This window comes from Gossypium hirsutum, chromosome A09, assembly GCF_007990345.1.
Source record: "Gossypium hirsutum isolate 1008001.06 chromosome A09, Gossypium_hirsutum_v2.1, whole genome shotgun sequence".
Taxonomy (NCBI): domain Eukaryota; kingdom Viridiplantae; phylum Streptophyta; class Magnoliopsida; order Malvales; family Malvaceae; genus Gossypium; species Gossypium hirsutum.
In genome coordinates this window covers 6,009,149-6,031,079 of record NC_053432.1, presented here as the reverse complement: position 1 = coordinate 6,031,079, position 21,931 = coordinate 6,009,149, and the positions used below count along the sequence as shown (strand labels likewise).

Genomic DNA, 21,931 nt, shown 5'->3' with positions numbered 1-21,931 from the left:
GTTGTTGAATTCCCTTCCTGATGAATATGATCATCTTACCACCACATTGCTTCATGGGAAGGATACGATCACATTTGATGCAGTCTGTAGTGTGTTGTATAGATCTGAGACTCAAAAGAAAGATAAAAGAGATCAAAGAGATACAACTGCAGAAGTCTTAACAGTAAGAGGTCGTTCACACAGCAGCAAATCTGGTAGAAGGGGAAAGTCCAAAGGGAGACCCGCCAAAGATGAATGTGCCTTTTGTCGTGAAAAAGGGCATTGGAAAAAGAATTGTCCTAAGCTACAAAAGGGCAAGGCTATTTCTAATGCATATGTAGCGGAGCATGATGAGGAGTCAGACTTTAGCTTGGTTGGCATGGCAATGGCATGTCAAACGGATGAGTGGATTTTGGATTCAGGATGTACTTACCATATGTGTCCTAATAAGGACTGGTTTTCTAGTCTTAAAGAGCTAGAAGGTGGAATTGTTCTTATGGGCAATGATAGTGCTTGTAAGATAATGGGAGTAGGTACAGTCCAATTGAAGAATCACGACGGCTCAATCCAAGTCTTAACAGATGTTCGCTACGTACCTAGCCTGAAGAAAAATCTCATCTCATTAGGGGCCCTAGAATCTAAAGGGCTCACAATCACTTTGAGAGATGGATTACTAAAAGTAGTAGTTGGGCAACTGACAGTGATGAAAGGCACAAGAAGAAATAACTTGTACTTTTTAAACGGAAGTACAGTTATTGGATCAACATCAACAGTTTCTACAAAAGATGTAGATTCAGAGGCTACTAAATTATGGCATATGCGATTGGGACATGCTGGTGAAAAAGCTTTGCAAATATTGGCGAAGCAAGGCTTGTTGAAAGGTGCAAATTCTTGCAAAATGGAATTCTGTGAACATCGTGTTCTGGGCAAGTAAAAGAGGGTAAAATTTGGTTCAGCAATTCACAATATGAAAGGAATTCTGGACTACGTTCACAGTGATGTGTGGGGACCTACCAAAGTGGCTTCTTTGGGAGGTATGCACTATTTTGTTACTTTTGTTGATGATTATTCAAGAAAAGTATGGGTGTATCTAATGAAAAGAAAAAGTGAAGTTTTGGATGCATTTCTAAATGGAAGAAGATGGTGGAGACTCAGACTGGTCGAAAGGTCAAACGACTTCGATCAGATAATGGTACTGAGTACAAAAACGATCCATTTCTACAAGTATGCCAAGATAAGGGCATTGTGTGACACTTCACTGTTCGGGATACACCACAGCAGAATGGGGTGGCAGAACGCATGAATTGAACTATACTGGAGAAAGTTCGATGTATGTTGTCCAATGCTGGATTGGGCAAGGAATTTTGGGCTGAGGCAGTTACATATGCGTGCCATCTAATTAACCGTTTGCCATCAGCTGCAATAAATGGAAAAACTCCTATGGAGATGTGGACTGGTAAATCTGCTACTGATTATAATTCTTTACATGTATTTGGTTCCACTGCATATTATCATGTAAAAGAATCTAAGTTAGACCCAAGAGCAAAGAAAGCATTATTCTTGGGTATAACTGATGGAGTAAAAGGATACCGTCTCTGGTGTCCTGATACAAGGAAGATTGTTTTCAGTAGAGATGTGACTTTTGATGAATCAGCCATGTTAAAGTACAAGGATTCACAAAAGGATGACAAAACTAGTAGTACTTTGCAGCAGGTGGAGCTTGAAAAGGTTAACGATGTTCCAGCTAATATTGGAGAGACAAATGATGAAGAGGTTCCTACCCAAGAACCTCTACAGCAACAAGATTCAATTGCATATAGGAGGCCAAGAAGAGAGATTCGTAAGCCTGCTCGCTTTGATGATATAGTGGCCTATGCACTTCCAATTGCAGATGATGATGTTCCTTCTACTTACACAGAAGCAATAAGTAACCTTGATGGTGTAAAGTGGAAGCAAGCAATGAATGAAGAAATGCAGTCTCTTCATAAAAATAGGACCTGGGAGTTGGTGACACTGCCCAAGGGAAAGAAGGCAATTGGATGCAAATGGGTATATGCAAAGAAGGAATGATTTCCTAGTAAAATTGAAATTCGATACAAGGCTAGATTAGTAGCAAAGGGTTACGCTCAGAAAGAAGGAATAGATCACAATGAAGTGTTTTCTCCAGTTGTGAAGCATTCGTCTATTCGTATTTTGCTAGCCTTGGTTGCGCAATATGATCTTGAACTAGTTCAGCTTGATGTGAAGACCGCATTTTTACATGGTGATTTGGAAGAGGAAATCTATATGACTCAGCCAGATGGATTCAAGGTTGCTGGAAAAGAAAATTGGGTTTGCAAACTGACAAAGTCACTTTATGGATTGAAGCAATCTCCGAGGCAGTGGTACAAGCGATCTGATCAGTTCATGAAAGGGCAGAGGTATACAAAAAGCAAATTTGATCATTGTATTTTCAGAAGCTACAAGATGGAACTTTCATATACTTGCTCTTTTATGTTGATGATATGCTAATAGCATCTAAGAGCAGAGTTGAGATTGAAAGATTGAAGACTCAACTCAATCTCGAGTTTGAGATGAAAGATCTAGGAGAAGCTAAAAAGATTCTCGGCATGGAAATATGGAGAGATAGAGCTCATGATAGAGTTAGCTTGTCTCAGAAGTAGTATTTGAATAAGGTACTACAGCAGTTTGGCATGAACGAGCAGACAAAACCTGTAAGTACCCCGTTGGCTTCTCATTTCAAGCATTCTGCACAACTATCTCCTTCGACGAATACGAAACGAGAATACATGTTGCAAGTTCCGTATTCTAATGTAGTGGGTAGCTTGATGTATGCAATGGTGTGTACAAGACCCGACATTTCACAGGCAGTTAGTATAGTGAGCAGGTATATGCATAATCTTGGAAAAGGACATTGGCAAGCTGTGAAATGGATTCTACAGTATATTCAGAAGACCGTAGATGTTGGATTACTGTTCAAGCAGGATAATACACTTGGTAAAGGTGTTATTGGGTATGTTGATTCTGACTATGCCGGTGATTTGGACAAGCGAAGATCAACCACCGGTTATGTGTTTACACTTGCTGGAGGACCAATAAGTTGGAAGTCTACATTACAGTCTACAGTTGTGTTGTCAACTACAGAAGCCGAGTACATGGCTGTACCAGAGGCTGTAAAGGAGGCTATTTGGTTACAAGGTATGGCTAAAACCTTGGGGTTGGTTCGGGAGCATATTAACGTGTATTGTGATAGTCAAAGTGCTATTCATTTAGCAAAGAATCAAGTCTATCATGCACGTACAAAACATATCGACGTACGATTCCATTTTGTGCGGGAAATTATTGAAGAGGGGAAAATTTGTCTTCAGAAGATCAAGACTGCAGATAATCTCGCAGATATGATGACCAAGGTGGTAACAGCAACCAAGTTCGAACATTGTTTGAACTTGATCAATATCCTGCAAGTTTAACAGTAGAAGAAGGCACTATCAAGTATTGTTGTCAAAGGCAGAAAGAATTGTGTGAAGATAAGATTATCCTAATCAAATCTTTAAGGTGAAGATTATTAGAATATACCCATTCCTTGCCCATACCTTGCCCATACCTACCCATACCTTGGAAAGGTCAAAGTTATGGGCACTAAATATTTATTTAGTGTTGGGCATGGAATAATAGCAATTTTTGGTCCCTAAGTGAATAGGGACTTTGCAAGGTGGCCCTTGAACCTCAACTATAAATAGGCCAACCATTGCTCATTCTCATCATCCCACATTTGCCATTCTCTACTTAAGGCATTGTTCTCTCTCCTTATTTGTAAAGTTTCACTTGTGTTTTGGAGTGAAATATATTTGGTAGTGCCCGAGGACGTAAGCAAGATTTGCTGAACCTCGTTAAAATTCTGGTGTTCTTTACTATTTATTGTTCATATTTTATGAGTGTGATTGTAGTGATTTATTGTGCTATTAAATTACGATAGAGGGATATTCTGGCTAGGAAAGACTTGGTACTTAAGTGATCCTCGTGATCCACCTCTCTTTCCTGGGAATTGAACTTAGTCTAATTTTTTAGTACAATAATTTTACTCTTTCACACGCTTCTGCACAACACTCCTAACAAATTATCACAATAACTTAGGAAAAAAAACTTGATAATTGGCTTTAACTTTAACTTCTCTAACTACTTATACATCTAATTGTTTGTTTGGACTTGCAGTCAGGGCTTAGCTGAAAGGAGGGGAACTCAGGGCCCTTTGTTCAATGGGATAATTGCATTTATAGCCCCTTCCTAATATTAAAAGATCCAATTTAGTTCTTTTAAACCTTTGATTAAATGGAAAATTCTTAATTTTAATCTTTTTGAAAAATTAATAATTTAATTTACTTTAAACATTTTTAATAAAAAAATTTTAACTTTAGCCTCCACAAATTTTATAATCTTATCTTGCCCCCATAAACAAAATTTATAACTTTGCCCCTACTTGCAGTGATATATATATTTATGTAAAGAAATGTATCATTTCAATATTCATATGGTAATTATGTTTTCATTTATATTTTGAAAATTTATTTGGTAAAGATTTTTTTTGTCGGAGTATTTACTACCAGTAGAAGTGATTAATTTTCTCATGGTAAGTATTTTTTAAATAGGTAAACAGTCGCTCATAAAATATGCTCCATTGCCGAGAATAAGAATCGAATCTCAACCACACCACATCTCATGATTTTTGGTATAGAATTTTACAAATGTATAAGATAAGGTTATATAATATTAAAAAAAACATATAAATTAAAAGATAGAAAATTCATTCGTATATTTAATGTGTTGTTAATGTGAATTTTGATGTCAACTTGAAAATTTTAATATAAAAGACTCGAATTTAAATTCAGTCGAATATAATTTGACAATAAAAAAGTCAATAACTTTGATCAATCTAACTTAAACTTGAATTCATTCAAACAAAAAACTATCTAAATTTTATTAGATATAAAACCAAAACAATTCAAATTCAAATTAATTTAACTCGAAAATACTGAAATTCAAATTCAAAAGACTTAAATCCGAAACTATCCAACCAAACCAAATTTAACTAAATGTTAAAAAGTATAATTATTTATCCCATTATGATGGTTATGAACATGATAAATACCATTGAAAGTGGAAGTAAAATAGTATCACATTTCATTTTTCCAGTCATCCATTCAAAAGTTGAAAGCATTTGCGTTGAAGACATGCAAAACGTTTTTATTTTCTTACTCAACATGAATTTTCTTTTTCATTTTTCTTGTAGTTTTCACAAGGTCGGTTTGACAGAAATCCCTATATTAAGCTTATACACAATGTTAAACAAGGTACAAAATTTCAATTACATATTCCCACTATGATGATTAAAATAAGTTAATCTGGAAAGCATCAGGGTTAAAGTCAAGGGCGAAGCCAAAAATTTTATAGTGGAGGAATCGAAATTAAATTGAAAAAACTTGAAGGGTTAAAATAGAATTTTACTATTTATTAACTAAAATTTACTAAATTTTAAAGGCCTAAAGAGGCGAATATATCAAACCAAAGAGGATCAAGGCCGCTTCCAACCCCCTTAGTATCGTCCTTGATTCTAGTATTACTATTGTCGTAACCATTTTTTTGAAAAACGGGAATCGACTTTGGTCTTGAAGATGAAAGAACGGGGAGTCGCCACCAATCTTTTTGATGAGGTGTGATCAGATCACCTTAAATTAATCATTTTAATAAAAGTCAAGATTTACTAAAACGATAATTTTTGGTCTACGAAAAATCAGAAAATGAGTTCGGGAGTCGGTTACGCACGAGGAAGGATTAGCACCCTCGATACGCCCAAAATTGGTACCTAGTTGATTAATTAATGTCTTAGTGTTGAAAATTTGAAAACTTGAAAGAATTTAAAATACGATCCCTCTTTGTAAAAAAGGCTCAAATGTTAAAGACCTTCTCGTCTCGAAGTAATAAATTCCATGTCTAGTAAGTTAGGACACGACATATCGAACTTTGAGAACGAGCTTGCCTTTATTTAAAATCTATGTATTTTATTAAAAGGGTATCCGATTATTTAGAGTAAACGAGAGAAATCGAAACCCAGTAAGTTAGGGCACGTTTTCTTGAATTCTCAAACACCGAATATTGCCTTTATTTCAAAATAAATTCTTATTTCGAGATGACAAAATGTCATACCCGGTAAGTTAGGGCACAACACTTCGCATCTTCGAGAATAAGCATTTTTCAAAACTCGTATAGTGATTTAAAAGAGTATTCCGTTATTTAGGTTAAATAAGAAAAATCGAAACCCAGTAAGTTAGGGCACGATTATTTCGAATTACCAAATACGGAATATCACTTTTATGAAAGAATTATTTTAAGGCATCGAGTAAAAAAATATGTAATTCATAGTAATACATAAAAGCAGATTATGATATTAATGATAACGTATAATAATGAGTGATAATAACAAGTAGTTATGAAAAATATGACATAGAAGCAAGGTTAGTAATACGTAAATATAAACAAATGCATGAGAAAAATAAAATGATCGAATATATAAGTAAATTAACGAATAAATAAATATAAAGATGGCGAAATAAAATGATAATGATAACGGTAATGATAATATAAAAGTGCATACATATACGTATCAAGGTACCTACTTAATAATAGAAGTAATAAGAAATATAAAAATATATACCAATAATGAACGATTTAAGGTTTGAAAGAGTTTACAAATATATAAATAAATAGGTAATAAAACGATAATAATGAGAAGTATAAAAATGGTGAAAATAAGAAGATGATGATAATAATAATAAATATTTACACGAATATGTGTTGAAAATAAATATATGATAGTATTAAACGTATATACATAATATGTACATGAAATACAAAGCAAGATATACACATAATATATTAAAACATATACATGACATACATAATATGCATGATAGAACATAACATAATATTTACAATGTATAAAACTATAATAAAACGATATACATAATATAACAGTAATTTATGTGAGCATAATATGAAGTATAATATTTAAATATATATTAAAAGGATGTATATATGACACAAATGTATTAAAAACAATAATATCACAAACTAATAATAATAATGTATACGCATATATATATATTGAAGATATATAAATAAACATATATTGATATTAATAGTAAATATGATAGAGGTAGAAGTGGATATAAAAAGTATATATAATGTGGTATTAATATGTGTATAATATAGTATTTAAATGTATATACATGAAACATACATTAGGAATAATAATATATATATGAAAAGACAACAATAAGAATATATATATATATATATATAAAATGCATGCAAGTATTAATTAAAAAATGCCTAAAAATAATAATATATGCTGATAATAATACGAAAATGGTAAATAAAATAATGAATAATATTTAAAATATCAAAGGGGGAAAAAATAATATGGAAACCACATTGAACTGAAAAAAGACTAAATTTAAAACAAATATGAAGTTCTGGGGCTGATTTAAAAATTAATAAAGGAGAAAGGGACTAATTTGAAAACGCGCGCGACTACAGAGGGCCAAAAGGGAAATTTTCCCGGGCCCTTAAAACGACGTTGCAGAAGGGAGGATCGAATCGCAAACGCGATAAATTCCAGGGCCAATTTAAAAGCAATCAAAATCTGATTGCAAAACATATAAAAAGCGGAAGGACCAGGAATGTAATTAACTCCTAAGAGCAAAAACACGCGGATCCCAGGGTAAGACGGGTCGGGTCTTCGGGTCGCGCCTAAACGGTGCCGTTTCTGGGTTTTAAAATGGCCGGGCAAAACGGTGCGTTTTTCCGGCCTATATAAGACATTTATTTTTTATTTTTTTCATTTTCCTCTGCTCTCCTTCAAAAAAGCCCCGAATCCTCTCTCTCCCTCGGTCTGTCGGCCCAGAAGCCGGCGAGGTGCAGACCGAGCACCGCCGTGAGGTCCGCCGTGCCGGCCACCGTGGAGATCGAAAAAGGTAAGAAATTTTTATATATATTTTTTTAAAGCGTATATATATATATGTGAGTAGAGTAAGTGAAAAAGAAAGAAAAAGCAAGAAGATTAAGATGAATCACCTTCGGTTATTAGATGTCTATTTCTCTGTTTGAACTGATTTTGTTGTTTGATATTGCTAGGGTTTCTTTGTTTTTTGCTTCTGTTTTACGATCTAATATTGCTCTTTATTTTTACTGAAAATGCCTGAAAAATACATGGTTTTTGGATTTGGCTTTTAAATAGCCATTACATTTCCCTTTTTTAATATCTGTCTATTCTCCTTTTTTTAATGTTGCAGGCGCAAGTGGGGCGGTGGCACAGTGGCGGTGCTTGCAGACGTCGGTGGTGGATGGGATGGGGAGCAGGTGCTGAACGGCTAGGGTTTCCTTAGCTTTTTTCTTTTGTTGTGTGTGTGGGCATGGGTAGGTTTGGGTCTTTGGGGTGATTTGGGTAGGTTATTTGTTTTGAGTGTAGTGGGTATTTAGTGGGCTTTGGGCCCAAAATTGGGCTTGTACAACTATAATTATAGTATTACTATAATTGCTATCAAGAGCGTGTTGTCTTTAAGGGTCATTGTTTTTGTTTCTGTTTCTTGTTAAAAATGATAGAAGCTTCTTTGTTTCTTGTTGCTGTAAAACATGTTGTTGTTGTAAAACATGTCTTCAGCAAACTTCTCACTCCCTCCTCCACCTGTTTTTGCTGAAGAAATCTACCACATTTAGGTAGTGAAGATGATGACCTACCTCCATGTTTATGACTTGTGGGATGCGGACAAGCAGGGAGACACCACCTTTGAGAGCAAATCCTACCATTGCTCAAATAAGGCAATACAGTGATTTCTAGCTTTGAAAATTTAATAATTTAATTTACTTTAAACATTTTTAATAGAAAATTTTTAAACTTGAGCCTCCACAAATTTTATAATCTTATCTCGCCCCCCATACAAGATTTCTAGCTTCGCCCCTACTTGCAGTGATATATTTATGTAAAGAAATGTATCATTTGAATCACCAATTATTTTTAATGGTACAAGATAAATAATTTCTATAGGATTACTTCATAGAGAATGTTCAGCCCATCTTAAACCTTATCAAACATATGTGAAATCAATGATCTGAAGTTAAAAATAGTTTGGCTACAATTTTCACGGAGAAACACAAACTTTGTGAGAGCACATTTTCAAATAAAAATTAATTAATATTTACACAATTAATTAGACTTTATTTTCGACATTTAAATATAAAAAATAACCAACCATGTTACTTTACTTTTAAGGTAGGTTTTGGTAGTAATGTTACATTTTAGGATAAGATTATTTTATTTAAATTTTTAACATTCTGATCATTATATAATCTTATATTTTTAAATAATGTCAAGATAATAATCTCTTTACAACTTATTCATGTTATCTTAGATTACGGAGTAGTTTGCCCTTTGTTTTATTTTTTACTCAAATTAAATTTTTCTTCTCAAATAAAATTTAAAACGGATTAAAAATGATAATATATTTTTCTTAAAAATAAAATAATAGATGTCAACATCAAAATTATTCTTATATTTACTTTAATAATTTATTTATTAATATATTAATTAAGGTTGATTATTATAATTATGATTTATAAATTATTTCAACATCATATATTTACTTATTAATATATAAATTGTAATTAAAAAAATATGAATTATCATAATTTTACGGAAATTGAGACTGAAAATAGTTGTTTTGAACAATCTCATTATAAATTTTGATTTATTTTTGACACAATGCCTAGAACTACACATAACTCATCCCTAACCCATAAATTAGAGGATAATATACTTCAGCACAGGCTCAAACCCATATCCCCTGCATACTCAATCGACGAGACTAAAAAATATTGCGTTTGTTAAACCAAACATCTTTAAAGGAGGTAGATTTTAATATCTTTAATCTACAACAAGTTTAGAGGTTTCTTGTGTTCATATTTTGTTAATATTGAAATATTATCTTCGAAAACGATGAAATTGTATTCTCCAATTTGGCCGAAACTATAAAAACGCAACCAAACCGATATTAGAAAAATTGGGGTTTAACATTATCATTATTGCTTTCTTAGAAGAATAATACAACATTGAGGTGCTTAGTTTCTAAAATCAATTTTGGTCTTCATTTCCTACCAGTGAAACGTTGAACACATTGTTCATGTACGCCGCCAATAATTTTCATAATAACTTTACAGAAAGTTAATTATTTTTAGTGGGCATAATAATTTTCATAATAACTTTACGGAAGATGCTTTCATACTAGATTTTGTTCTTTCCAAAAGTAATCAATAGGAAAATACTGGGTGACCTTCAACTGCACATATAGCCAAATGTTGGATCAGGTCTTTATATATATATATATGTTTTTACCGGCTCTTTAAAATTGGGAGTAAAGCTTCAATCCTGATCTTAATAGCTATGGCATTCTCCTTTTACACTTTCATTGCTATTTTGCTTTTTTTACTCTCTATAACAGTGAGGAGCAGTGAGATTACTATAGTAACAAATAATGATTCAGAATCTCTTGTAGCTGAGGAAAAAGCATTGATGGAAACTGGGTGGTGGAGTAACTACAGCAACATAAGTGTTCACCATTGTACATGGCCTGGTGTTAGATGTAGTTCTGCTGGAAGTGTCATCGAGATTGATCTTAGTGGCCATGGTCTAAATGGGAGTATAACACCTCAAATAGGTGCACTTTCGAAACTCAAGTGCCTCAACCTGTCCTCAAATAATCTTAGAGGTGAGTTACCTTCTTCACTTGGAAACCTTGCTCAAATGGCAGTGCTTGATGTTTCTTATAATGAAATTCTTTCCATTCCCTTGGAAATTGAGAAGATGGAGAATCTTGTTTCTCTAAATTTAACGAGGAACCTCATTGTTCATCTGCCTTCAGCTATAGGTCTTTTGACCAATCTCACTCACTTGATTATGAACTCTAATCCATTGCGGAGCATCATCCCTCCCCAAATATGGAACCTAAAAAAGCTAATGACTCTCCATCTCGGAAACTGCCAGCTCTATGGTTCCATTCCACCAAATATTGGAAAGCTGAAGAGTTTGGTTAATCTCAATCTCTCGAACAACATGCTTGTTGGTCCAATCCCATCTTCTGTCAACAACTTAACCAATCTTGCATCGTTGGATCTTTATGGCAACCAACTTAATGGATTCATTCCGCAAGAAATTGGGAGGCTAACGAATTTGGTTACATTAGATCTATCCTCCAATATGCTTTTGGGTCCCATCCCTTCCTCTTTGAGTCAATTAAAGAATCTCAGTTCTCTTTATTTGAGTTCAAACAAAATTTCCGGCCCACTCCCTCCAACTTTGGGTAAGTTATCCAGACTGGAATCGTTCTCTCTTTATACAAATAAAATAAATGGTTCCATCCCATTAGAAATAAGAAATCTTAAGAGGTTGACTTACTTGGATCTTGGTGCCAATAACTTGAGTGGTGAAATCCCTTCGTTTCTAGGTCTTTTACCCAGCTTGAGTAGCTTGTACCTTGACTCAAATCTTTTCGAAGGTTTCATCCCATTAGATATTGGAAAATTAAAGAATCTGACTGTATTGTATCTCTCTTATAACAAACTCACTGGCTCAATCCCTTCATCACTACTTCATTTACCCAATTTAATGGATTTAACCATCGCTTCCAATCATTTGGAGGGTCCCATACCCCATGAAATTGAGAGTTTGAATGCCCTGAAATACTTGAATCTCTCAGACAACAAATTGAGTGGGCCCATTCCATCTCAGATTGGTAATTTGTCAAATTTAAGATCCTTAATTTTGGCAAACAATAACTTGAGTGGAAGGATTCCCCTGCAAATTAGTGGCTTATCTCTATATGAGCTTGATCTAAGCCATAACATCATTAGTGGAGATATACCTTCTCAACTCAATTTCCAAAACTATTCCCAAAACATTTTTCTTAGCCATAACCTTCTCCTAGGAGTGATACCTTCCCAATTTGGGAATTTAACTGATTTAAGCAGCTTAGATCTCAGTTGGAATAATCTAACGGGCACGATTCCCGAATTTCCATTTTATGTGGGGAACCTCAATTTGTCATTTAATTCACTGAGGGGTCAAATTCCAGATGGATTATTGCATTTTGCACCCGAGACATTTATAGGCAACAAGGATTTATGCGGTTCCATTCAAGGCTTCCGTCCTTGCCCTTCATCTCCAAATGTAAACCGAGAAAGAAAGCAAACTAGTGAAGCACAATCTGTCAATTGTTATTCTGGTTCCAAATTTGTTATTTTTTGTCTCGACTTTTGTGTTGGTGATATTCATCCTATTCCGACGATATAGAGCTAAAGCTTTGAAATCTGATCCAAGCCCAACCAAAAATGGAGATTTATTCTGTATTTGGAACTTTGATGGAAAGATTGCTTTTGAAGACATCATCAAAGCCACGGAGGATTTTGATATCAAATATTGCATTGGAACGGGTGGTTATGGCAGTGTTTACAGAGCAATCTTACCAAGTGGCAAAGTTGTTGCATTGAAAAAACTCCACCAATTGGAAGCTGAGCAGCCGGCTTATGATACAAGTTTCCGGAATGAGATCAAGTTTTTAACAGAAATACGACACAAGAACATTGTCAAGCTCCACGGATTTTGTCTCCACAATCGTTGCATGTTCTTGATTTATGAATATATGGAAAACGGAAGCTTATTTTATGCCTTGAGCATTGATGAGGAAGCTGTGGAATTGGATTGGACCAAAAGAGTGAACATTGTCAAAGGTGTCGCACATGCTCTATCTTACATGCATCATGATTGCACCCCTCCAATTTGTTCATCGAGACATCTCAAGCAATAACATTTAGTTGAACTCTGAATTGGAAGCTTTTATTGCTGACTTTGGGACTGCAAGACTTCTTGATCCTGATTCATCTAATCGAACTGTAATTGTTGGCACATATGGATATATTGCCCCAGGTTCTATACATTCAATCTCTTTTTCCCTTTTTATTTAGCTTCATTCATTCTTAGTTTGTACTGATTATTTGTTTTGAATTATATATTATTAGAAACTAATGGGAAAAGCAAAATTAGCAAACATCAAATATAAATAAAATTTTTGTTTTAACTTGAGATTAAAGAATTCAAATGCAACTACACATGCACCTACGCACAATATAAATTCACATCTATTTTTAACTATTCTTTTTGCTTTAATTACAGAACTTGCTTATTCAATGGTTGTGACGGAAAAATGTGATGTATATAGCTTTGGAGTGTTGGCATTGGAAATATTGATGGGAAAGCATCCTGGTGAATTGTTGTTAACACTATCATCATCATCATCATCACCATCTAACATCCAAAATGTCATGTTAAATGAAATTTTGGACCCTCGATTATCACCACCAAGAAGTCGAAAAATGGTAGGAGACATCGCTTTTGTTGCTGTGATTGCTTTCACATGCTTACGGGCCAAACCCAAAGCTCGACCAACAATGAAATCAGTGTCTCAAAAATTCCTACACATCAAGTCTTCAATTTCAGTGCCTCTTCATGAAATATCTCTTATCGAGCTTAAGAACCATGAGATGTTTATGAGCGGTGAAAGTTACAAATAAATAGTAGTTGATTTGGTTCTGCATTTTTAAGACTATATGAATATATATGCCATGTTTTTTTTTTTTTTTTGCTTGTAATAGGAGGCAAATGCATGTATTGGGCTGTTAGATTTGGATATCCATTCATGAATGTTGGGTCCAAAGCATGGTGACAGAAGGGCCTTGGCCCAAAGGTCACCTCATTAATGCCTTTTGCCTCTCCTAATATTTCAGATATTATGACATGAAGATATTACAATGATTTCTTTTAGGTTTTTTATTTCAGAATTTTATGATATACAAAACACACATTTTTTTTCAATTTTGGTATTAATTTAGCTACAAGAATGTGTTCAAACGTTGGGATTTTGTTAAATATGAAAACAAGATTATAATATACTGTTAGTTTGGCGGCTTAGTACTAAGGAATAGCTGTAAGAAGGTAACCAAAATTTTCAATTTTATATTTCAATAAACAAAACGTGGGATTCTCTTTTTTCAAGGATTGAAAAGTAAAAAAAGGGTTAAATGGGAGTGGAAAATTCAATGTAGCATCCCAAAGAAACAAAATCAAAGGAAACAGACAAAAAGGTCTTTCAATATTCTCACCACCACCATAGCCTGGAACTCTCTTCCCTGCCCCATCACCCAACAACTTGTATAATAACCAAACAATATCATTTTTAACCAGTTTTTTTTTTATCTCTGAAAAAGATTTACTGGTTAAAAATCACCGACTGGGTTTTCACCATTTTTCTCTCATTAATTTAATCATCAAAATCTTACAAGAAGTAAGTTTAATCTGTTAGAGATATCATAAATTTTATGTCTTTCCCTATGTCTGAGAATTAGCTGCAACACTAAAACAATCTGTAAAGTTTCATGGACTAACCAGTAATCAGGGCTTAGATTTTATCAATCGGATGGATTTTCATATGGGATCTTTATTATAAGTTTTAAAAATTCGAATTACTTGGGTATGAGTTGGTAAAAATATTATAGAAGTTATTATATTAAGAGTTAAAGTTATATTTTGTTCTCTTTATTTAAAAAATAAATAAATTACTTATTTTAGGTTAGATTTAAAGGCAATCTGATTTTTTTATTAAAAATTTCATCTATTTTTACTGTTAAAAACTAGTGTAATTGTTCATATCACTTTGAATTCAAGTTATTTTTTATTCTCAAAAGCTTAGATCTTCTTTTATGATTGAATCGAATTTAAATTAATTTAATCAGATCAGATGTTCGAGTTCAAGTCAAGATCTTAATTTAAATACGAATTGAAAACGAAAATGTATTGTGAAAACGATGAGAAAGAGGCTTATAACCTTGTATTTGCAGAACAGAACACGTGCATATCTCGGTGCTATGTCAATCAACAGCATAAACTAGTAGGCTCCATATATGAGGAGCCAAACCAGCGGTGTAGTTGTAATGGTTTGAACTATGTTTTTATGTCATTTCTTAGTTATACAATGCAAATGTTTACACCTTCAAAATCTCCAACATGGTCTTTGTTTTTTCTAAAGTCAACATTGGATTGGATCTCTCCTTACAGATAGATAAACATGAATTTGTTCTGATTACATTGCCCCACTAAATTGCCTCATACCATAACTCTCTCAAATATATATGGTATATGGTTGCCTTCCTATAGCTTTCGGTAATAACTAACAAGTTTAATTATTAGTAAGTTTATATTTTGGTTATTAAATTTTAAAAAGTTATAAAATAATCATTAAATTATTTGAATTTTTTTATTTGTGTCACTGGACCGTTAAGTTTAAGTTCGGATAGCGAGCTCCAAGCAATAATTTGACGATTGGTATGGTTGTTCAATATCCATTGACAAATAGAAAAACATACCTTAAATCTAAGTTAACTTTACCGTTAATGTCGGAGATTGGAAAGAAGTTGTGAACAGAGAATAGCATACAACAACGATTTCGTAATCAGCGACTTAAATAAAAAAAACATAAATTTTTAATAATTTAATTACTTTGAGTGTAGTTTACCTTTACATTTATGATAATCAATACCAAGGAATAAACCAAAAAAAATTATTACAGTCAAGATATGAATTATAATTTTTGTGTCAAAATACAATTTATTATTCTATTAGTTAATAATAACTAATGTTTGAATCAACGAACAGGGCAAAAACCCTAGTGCCACCACTGGTCAAATCCTTTACAAGCTGAGAGAGATATTAAGCTATGCCTAGAGCTAAGGATGATAACAAGAATTTTATGTTAGGGATGAAATAAAATTAAAAAATTGAGGGGCGATCGTGTTAAAATGATTTAGTTTGAATAATAAAATTTGGAGGAGTCAAAAATGAAAATTTCCCATTTTACAAAAACTAAAAAAAATTTTGAGAGAGCTAAAAATGTAATTTCGTTATTGTATTAACGTATAATTTTACAATTTCCAATAGAGTACACTATAAATCCTTTGTTTTTGGAGAAAGCATAATTAAATTTAAATTTTAGAAGGAACCATAATACAATTTTACCATTAAATTAACTTAAACTTTACAAATACTCAGAATAAAAGGGACAAATTTCATATCCGGTCCAAGGTCCTGGCTTCATCCATTCCTAGAGCTGGCAAAACAAACACGAAACAAAATATTTAAACCTATACAAATCCGATTTGATAAAAAATACAAATTCAAACTTAAAATTATTCAAACAATCAAAATTTAAAATAATTGAACTCAAATTTCCCATTTACCAATCCTAAGTACTACTAGTGTCACGGACTTAGAGTTTTCCCACGCAATCCGTGCGGCCTTAGGCAGTTTCTCTGCTCCAAACGCCTAAGTCAGCCTAACTTGTAACAAAAAAAGCTTCAGCAGCAAAAACGCCCAAGTCAACTTCACTCGCCACAATAAAGGATTCAATAGAATTCCCTTAAGATTTCACGAAGAACAGCAGAAGAACGAAGTAAGAACGAGCCTTGAAAGATGAACAAAAGCAGGAACACTTGAGAGAAAAGTTTGAGTGAATACTCTCAAAATTCTTATTAATAACTCAGCGAATATACAATGAGCAAAGAGGTCCCTATTTATAGTTGAGCCTCACAGTATATCAATAGCTATAATAAAAGCTGAATACAATTAGAACTCTAAGCTTATGTAACCAGCTATATACAAATAGAACTCTAAGATTCCATAATTATATCTTCTAGAACACTTCCCATTTCTATCAGGCTCTTGAGATGGGCTTTTAATCTCTCAAATCACCGGGCCAGTTTGGTTGGGCCAGTTTGGTTGGGCTAAATGACCTCCCTCGAACACGATGGATCGCACCAGTTTGTCATGGTTGCGGGCACCGACGCGCAACCCATGACATTCTCCCCCACTTGTTCTAGCGACGCCCTCGTCGCATCCTCCTTATGGAACTGATCAATCTTCCCTTGGAACTGCCACAATGCCTCAGCAGGTTCCCAACTTGCTTCGCTATCAGGAAGTCCTTCCATCGAACTAAGTACTCATGCTGTGGTCGGTGGTACTTTCGTCTAATTACCCGATCTGCCTCAATGTTTTCTACTTCACGATCATACGAGACTTTTACCCCCATCGGTGCTCGTTCGGACTTGCCTCGATTCGGATCTTCTTGATCCTCATGAAACGGCTTAAGCATGCTTACATGAAAGACTGGGTGTACTTTAAGTTTGGTGGCAACTCCAGCTTGTAGGCCACATTGCCCACTCTCTTCACAACTTTAAACGGCCGTTCATACCTTCGCACAAGACCCTTGTGCAAACCAGTATATCGTAAAATCAAGTGTAGTTTAGCAAGGACTGAGTCACCCACTTGAAATTGTATATCCCTTCGGTTCTGATCGGCCCACTTCTTGCTACGCTTACTTGCCTTGTGTAAACAAGCTCTAGCCAAGTCATTCTTCTCTTGCCAATCTTTTGCGAATCTATAGGCTGCTGGATTTGGTCCTGTGTAATGGGTCACAACAGCGTTGGGTGTGAGTGGCTGTTGACCCGTCACTATTTCAAATGGACTTTGATTCGTGGTCCCACTTTGCTGCAAGTTATATGAAAATTGGGCCACATCCAGCAACTTGGCCAATCCCTTTGTGTGGCACTCACATAGTGCCGAAGATACGTCTCCAACAGTGCATTTACTCGTTCAGTTTGCCCATCGGTTTGTGGATGCATGCTCGTGGAGAAGTTCAAATCTGAGCCCATTAACTTGAACAACTCCGTCCAGAACCGACCAGTAAATCGACCATCTCGATCGCTGATAATAGATAGTGGCACTCCCCAATATTTCACCACGTGTCTAAGGAATAACCGAGCTGCTTCCTCAGCAGGCACTCTTTGGTCGCCGGAATAAAAGTCCCATACTTTGAAAACCTGTCCACCACCACAAGAATACTAGCAAACCCGTCAGACTTAGGCAAACCAATAATAAAATCCATGGATAAACTCTCCCATGGCCTTTCTGGGACTGGCAGGGGTTGAAGCAAGCCGGCTGGAGTCTTTAACTCAACCTTGTCTTGTTGGCACACTAGACAAGTTTCACATAGGTTTCCACATCAGCACCCATGTGAGGCCAATAATAGCGATCCTCCAAAAGGGCCAAAGTGCGATGCATCCCTGGATGGCCTGCCCATTTCGAGTCATGACATTCCTTCATTACTTCCTTACGGAGTTTCCCATAATGGGGCACATAGAGGCGGTGTCCATGAGTGTATACTAGCTCCCCATCAAGCCAAAACCTTCTTGTTTTTCCCTCCTTGGCAAGCTCAATCAAATTTTTGGCCGTAGGATCATGGGACAATCCCTCTCGAATGCGTTCCAACAAAGAGCCATCAGGTTGACTGATTGTTGCGAACTCCATCTTCGACTAAGTGCATCAGCAACATTGTTGGCACTTCCTGGTTTATATTCCATTGTGAAATCAAACTCTGCTAGTAAACCTGCCACGAGCCTGCTTGGGAGACAACTTTTTCTGGGTTAGAAAGTAACTATTGGCAACATTGTCGGTAAGGACCACGAACCTGGAACCCAATAAATAATGTCTCCATGTGCGCAAGTAGTGTACTACCGCAGTCATCTCTTCTCTTGGACCGTATATCTACGTTCCGTCTCGTTAAGCTTTCGACTCTCGAAAGCAATTGGGTGTCCATCTTGCATCAGTACTCCCCCAATAGCATAATCTGATGCATCTGTACGTACCTCATAAGGCTTCGTAAAATCTGGCAAGACAAGTACGGGCTCCCTCGTCATTTCTTGCTTCAATTGGTTGAAGGCCTTCTCACATTCTGGACTCCAATCCCATACCTTCCCCTTCTTCAACATGTCCGTCAAGTGAGTGGTAATTTTGGAGTAGCCTTTGACAAAGTGGCGATAGTAATTTGCCAATCCAAGGAAAGAACTCAACTCTGTTACCTTGGTTGGAGGCTCCCACTCTGAAATGGCTCGAATCTTATTTTTATCCATTCGGATCTTACCGCCTCCCACAATGTGGCCTAAGAATGACACCTCTTGTGGCAAATGAGCATTTCTCCTCCTTGACGAACAGTTCATTTTCCCTCAAAGTCTGGAACACCTCCCTCAAGTGTCTTACGTGCTCTCAAGCGACTTGCTATAGACCACAATATCGTCAAGGTAAACAACCACAAAACGATCAAGAAAGGGTTGAAGTACCTTATTCATTAGGGTGCAGAATATAGCTGGAGCATTCGTGAGTCCGAAAGGCATCACAAGGAACTCATACGAACCGTACCGTGTCACACAAGCTGTCTTTGGTTCGTCCCCTCGACTATCCGAACTTGATGATACCCCGATCTCAAATCTAACTTGGTAAACCATCTTGCACTACCAAGCTGGTCGAACAAATCTGCGATAAGAGGAATAGGATACCTATCCTTCACGGTGATCTTGTTTAGAGCTCGATAATCGATGCACATTCTTAAGGACCCATCGGTTTCTTTTGGAACAACACTGGCGCACCATATGGGGATTTAGATGGTCTAATGAATCTCGCATCCAAAAGTTCCTTCAATTGTTTCCGCACTCTTCTAATTCTGGCGGAGACATACGATAGGGGCCCTTGCTGGCGGCACCACATTGGATACTAACTCGATTTGTGGTCCACCTCCCTCTTGGGTGGCAAACTTTTTGGCAACTGAGCAGGCATTACATCTCGAAATGATTGTAGCAATTGTCCCACTTCTTCGGGGTCTCACTAACAAACTCAGCGGTCTCTTCGATCTTCAAGGTGGCTAAATATGAGACTTCATTTCTCCGTACACCTTTAGCAAATTGAATTGCTGATAGTGTTTTCCCTCAAAGCTCTCTTCCTGTCACTTCACCATGCATTGATGTTTCGCATCTGAAATCACCATGTAATTGCCGAAGGGGCAATAAGAGCTTTAAGTTGATCAAGGAAGCTTAGTCCCACCATAAATCATAGTCATCAAGTGGTATTACCTAATGATACCTTCCCTGACCAATCGCCGAGCTGAAGACCACTCCCTTTGTAACCCCCTGATGGAATACTTTCCGAGTTCACTGTTTGATCCGACCCCCTTCATTATCTATCTTGAGGCCCAGTTTACAAGCAGCCTCCTCAGACATGAATAAATCAGAAGCGCCTGTGTCAACGAGTGCATTCAATTTCTGCCGGCCACAATGATGTCTACAAACATCAAACCATGGCTCATTCTATCTTCGACACCCCCTAGTATCGATCCAAGGTTTTATCCTCCACATCGGACTCCCCCTTGCTTCATAGCCTTGAGAGCGGCCTTCTTGGACAGTCCTTGATCATATTGGACCCTACAGTGGAAGCACTTTATAGGCCCACTCTTCTCTTGTCCCAAGGTTCTTACCATCGCCGTTCCTAGTGGGCCTTTCTTATCTCCCCCACTATACCCTTAATCTGGGTTAGAAGAATTGGAATTGTCTTCCTCCCACCAAATTCAGCAAGTGATTCTGCTACTGACATAGCCTGGTGATTCTTGAACTCCTCGGCGCTGCAACCTTGCTTCGCCCACGGTTTAATCCGTCCATAAAGAAAAGAATGCCTCTTTCTCCCCCATATCTGAGATTTGGAGCATAAGCTCGCTAAACTCCTGTACATACTCCTCACAGTGCCTTGTTGCGCAAGCCGACGCACCTAGCCCGAGCCTCATCCTCGCATACTCTGGTAAAACTGGCTTTGAACCACATCGAAACTCCTCCCATGTTCGATTTCAGACCCACCACGTCTCACATCAGTGGACCTACGACACCACCACAAAAAGCAACGTCAGATAAATACATCGCAGCAGTAGTTACCTAGTGACATCCTCCGGATGCCTTGGCACAGAAGTAGTCTTCCCCACAAAAAGTGCCACATCTCTGCGGACCTGTTCCCTTAAACTTTGGCTTGGAACATCAATTGGCTGGTGCGCAGCCGCAACCCACCATTGCCAAGCAACCTGTAGATTGTGAGTTCACCTTGAGCTCCGCAATCTCTCCCTTCAAGGCCACCACCATAGCCTCAATGGCATCATCTCTACCAGTCAACTGTTTCATATTATCCGTCACATACTCTTTAAGCTTCCTGCATGACTGCAGTCCATCATGGAGCCTATCATCAACATCTTCAACCCTCTCCTTGATATCCCCATTGAACTCCGAGAGTGACGACGCGACCTCTAAGCTGACAAATGCCTGACGACGCTCCTAGCCTCCCACGTCCCATACTCAACTTTTGACACTCAACGGGTCGACCTTCCGATACACTGCAGGACTTAGGTTCCCACCAATCCGGCGCCTTAGCAGTTCCTGCTCCAACGCTAATCACCTAATAAAAAAAAAGCTCAAGCAAAACCCAGCAACTCACTCCCACAATAAAGGATCAATGAATCCCTAAATTTCACAAAGAACAGCAGAAGAACGAAGTAAGAACGAGCCTTGAAAAGATGAACAAAACAGGAACACTTGAGAGAAAAAGTTAGTGATACTCTCAAAATTCTTATTAATAACTCAGCGAATAATACAAATGAGCAAAGAGGTCCCTATTATAGTTGAGCCTCACAGATATCAATAGCTATAATAAAAGCTGAATACAATTAGAACTCAAGCTTAGTACCAGCTATATACAAATAAACTCTAAGATTCCATAATTAATCTCTAGAACACTTCCCATTTCTATCAGGCCTTGAGATGGGCTTTTAATCTCTCAAATCACCGGGCCATTTGGTGGGCCAGTTTGGTGGGCTAAATGACCTCCCTCGAACACGATGGATCCACCAGTTTTGTCATGGTTGGGGCACCGCGCGAA

General features: G+C 36.4%; 1 protein-coding gene and 1 long non-coding RNA gene across 2 annotated transcripts; both read left to right on the top strand.

The window, feature by feature from the left end:
* Nucleotides 1-7,533: 7,533 nt before the first annotated feature.
* On the top strand, nt 7,534-8,651 carry LOC121206498 (uncharacterized). Its single transcript, XR_005901531.1, has 2 exons — nt 7,534-8,009; nt 8,328-8,651. It is a non-coding gene; the product is annotated as an uncharacterized lncRNA (long non-coding RNA).
* A 1,827-nt stretch (nt 8,652-10,478) lies between these two features.
* Nucleotides 10,479-13,954, top strand: LOC107889884 (probable leucine-rich repeat receptor-like protein kinase At1g35710). Its single transcript, XM_041077457.1, has 2 exons — nt 10,479-13,009; nt 13,256-13,954. The coding sequence occupies exon 1, from the start codon at nt 10,601-10,603 to the stop codon at nt 12,374-12,376; it is 1,776 nt and encodes a 591-aa protein (XP_040933391.1). The 5' UTR covers nt 10,479-10,600; the 3' UTR covers nt 12,377-13,009; nt 13,256-13,954.
* The last annotated feature ends 7,977 nt before the right edge of the window (nt 13,955-21,931 follow it).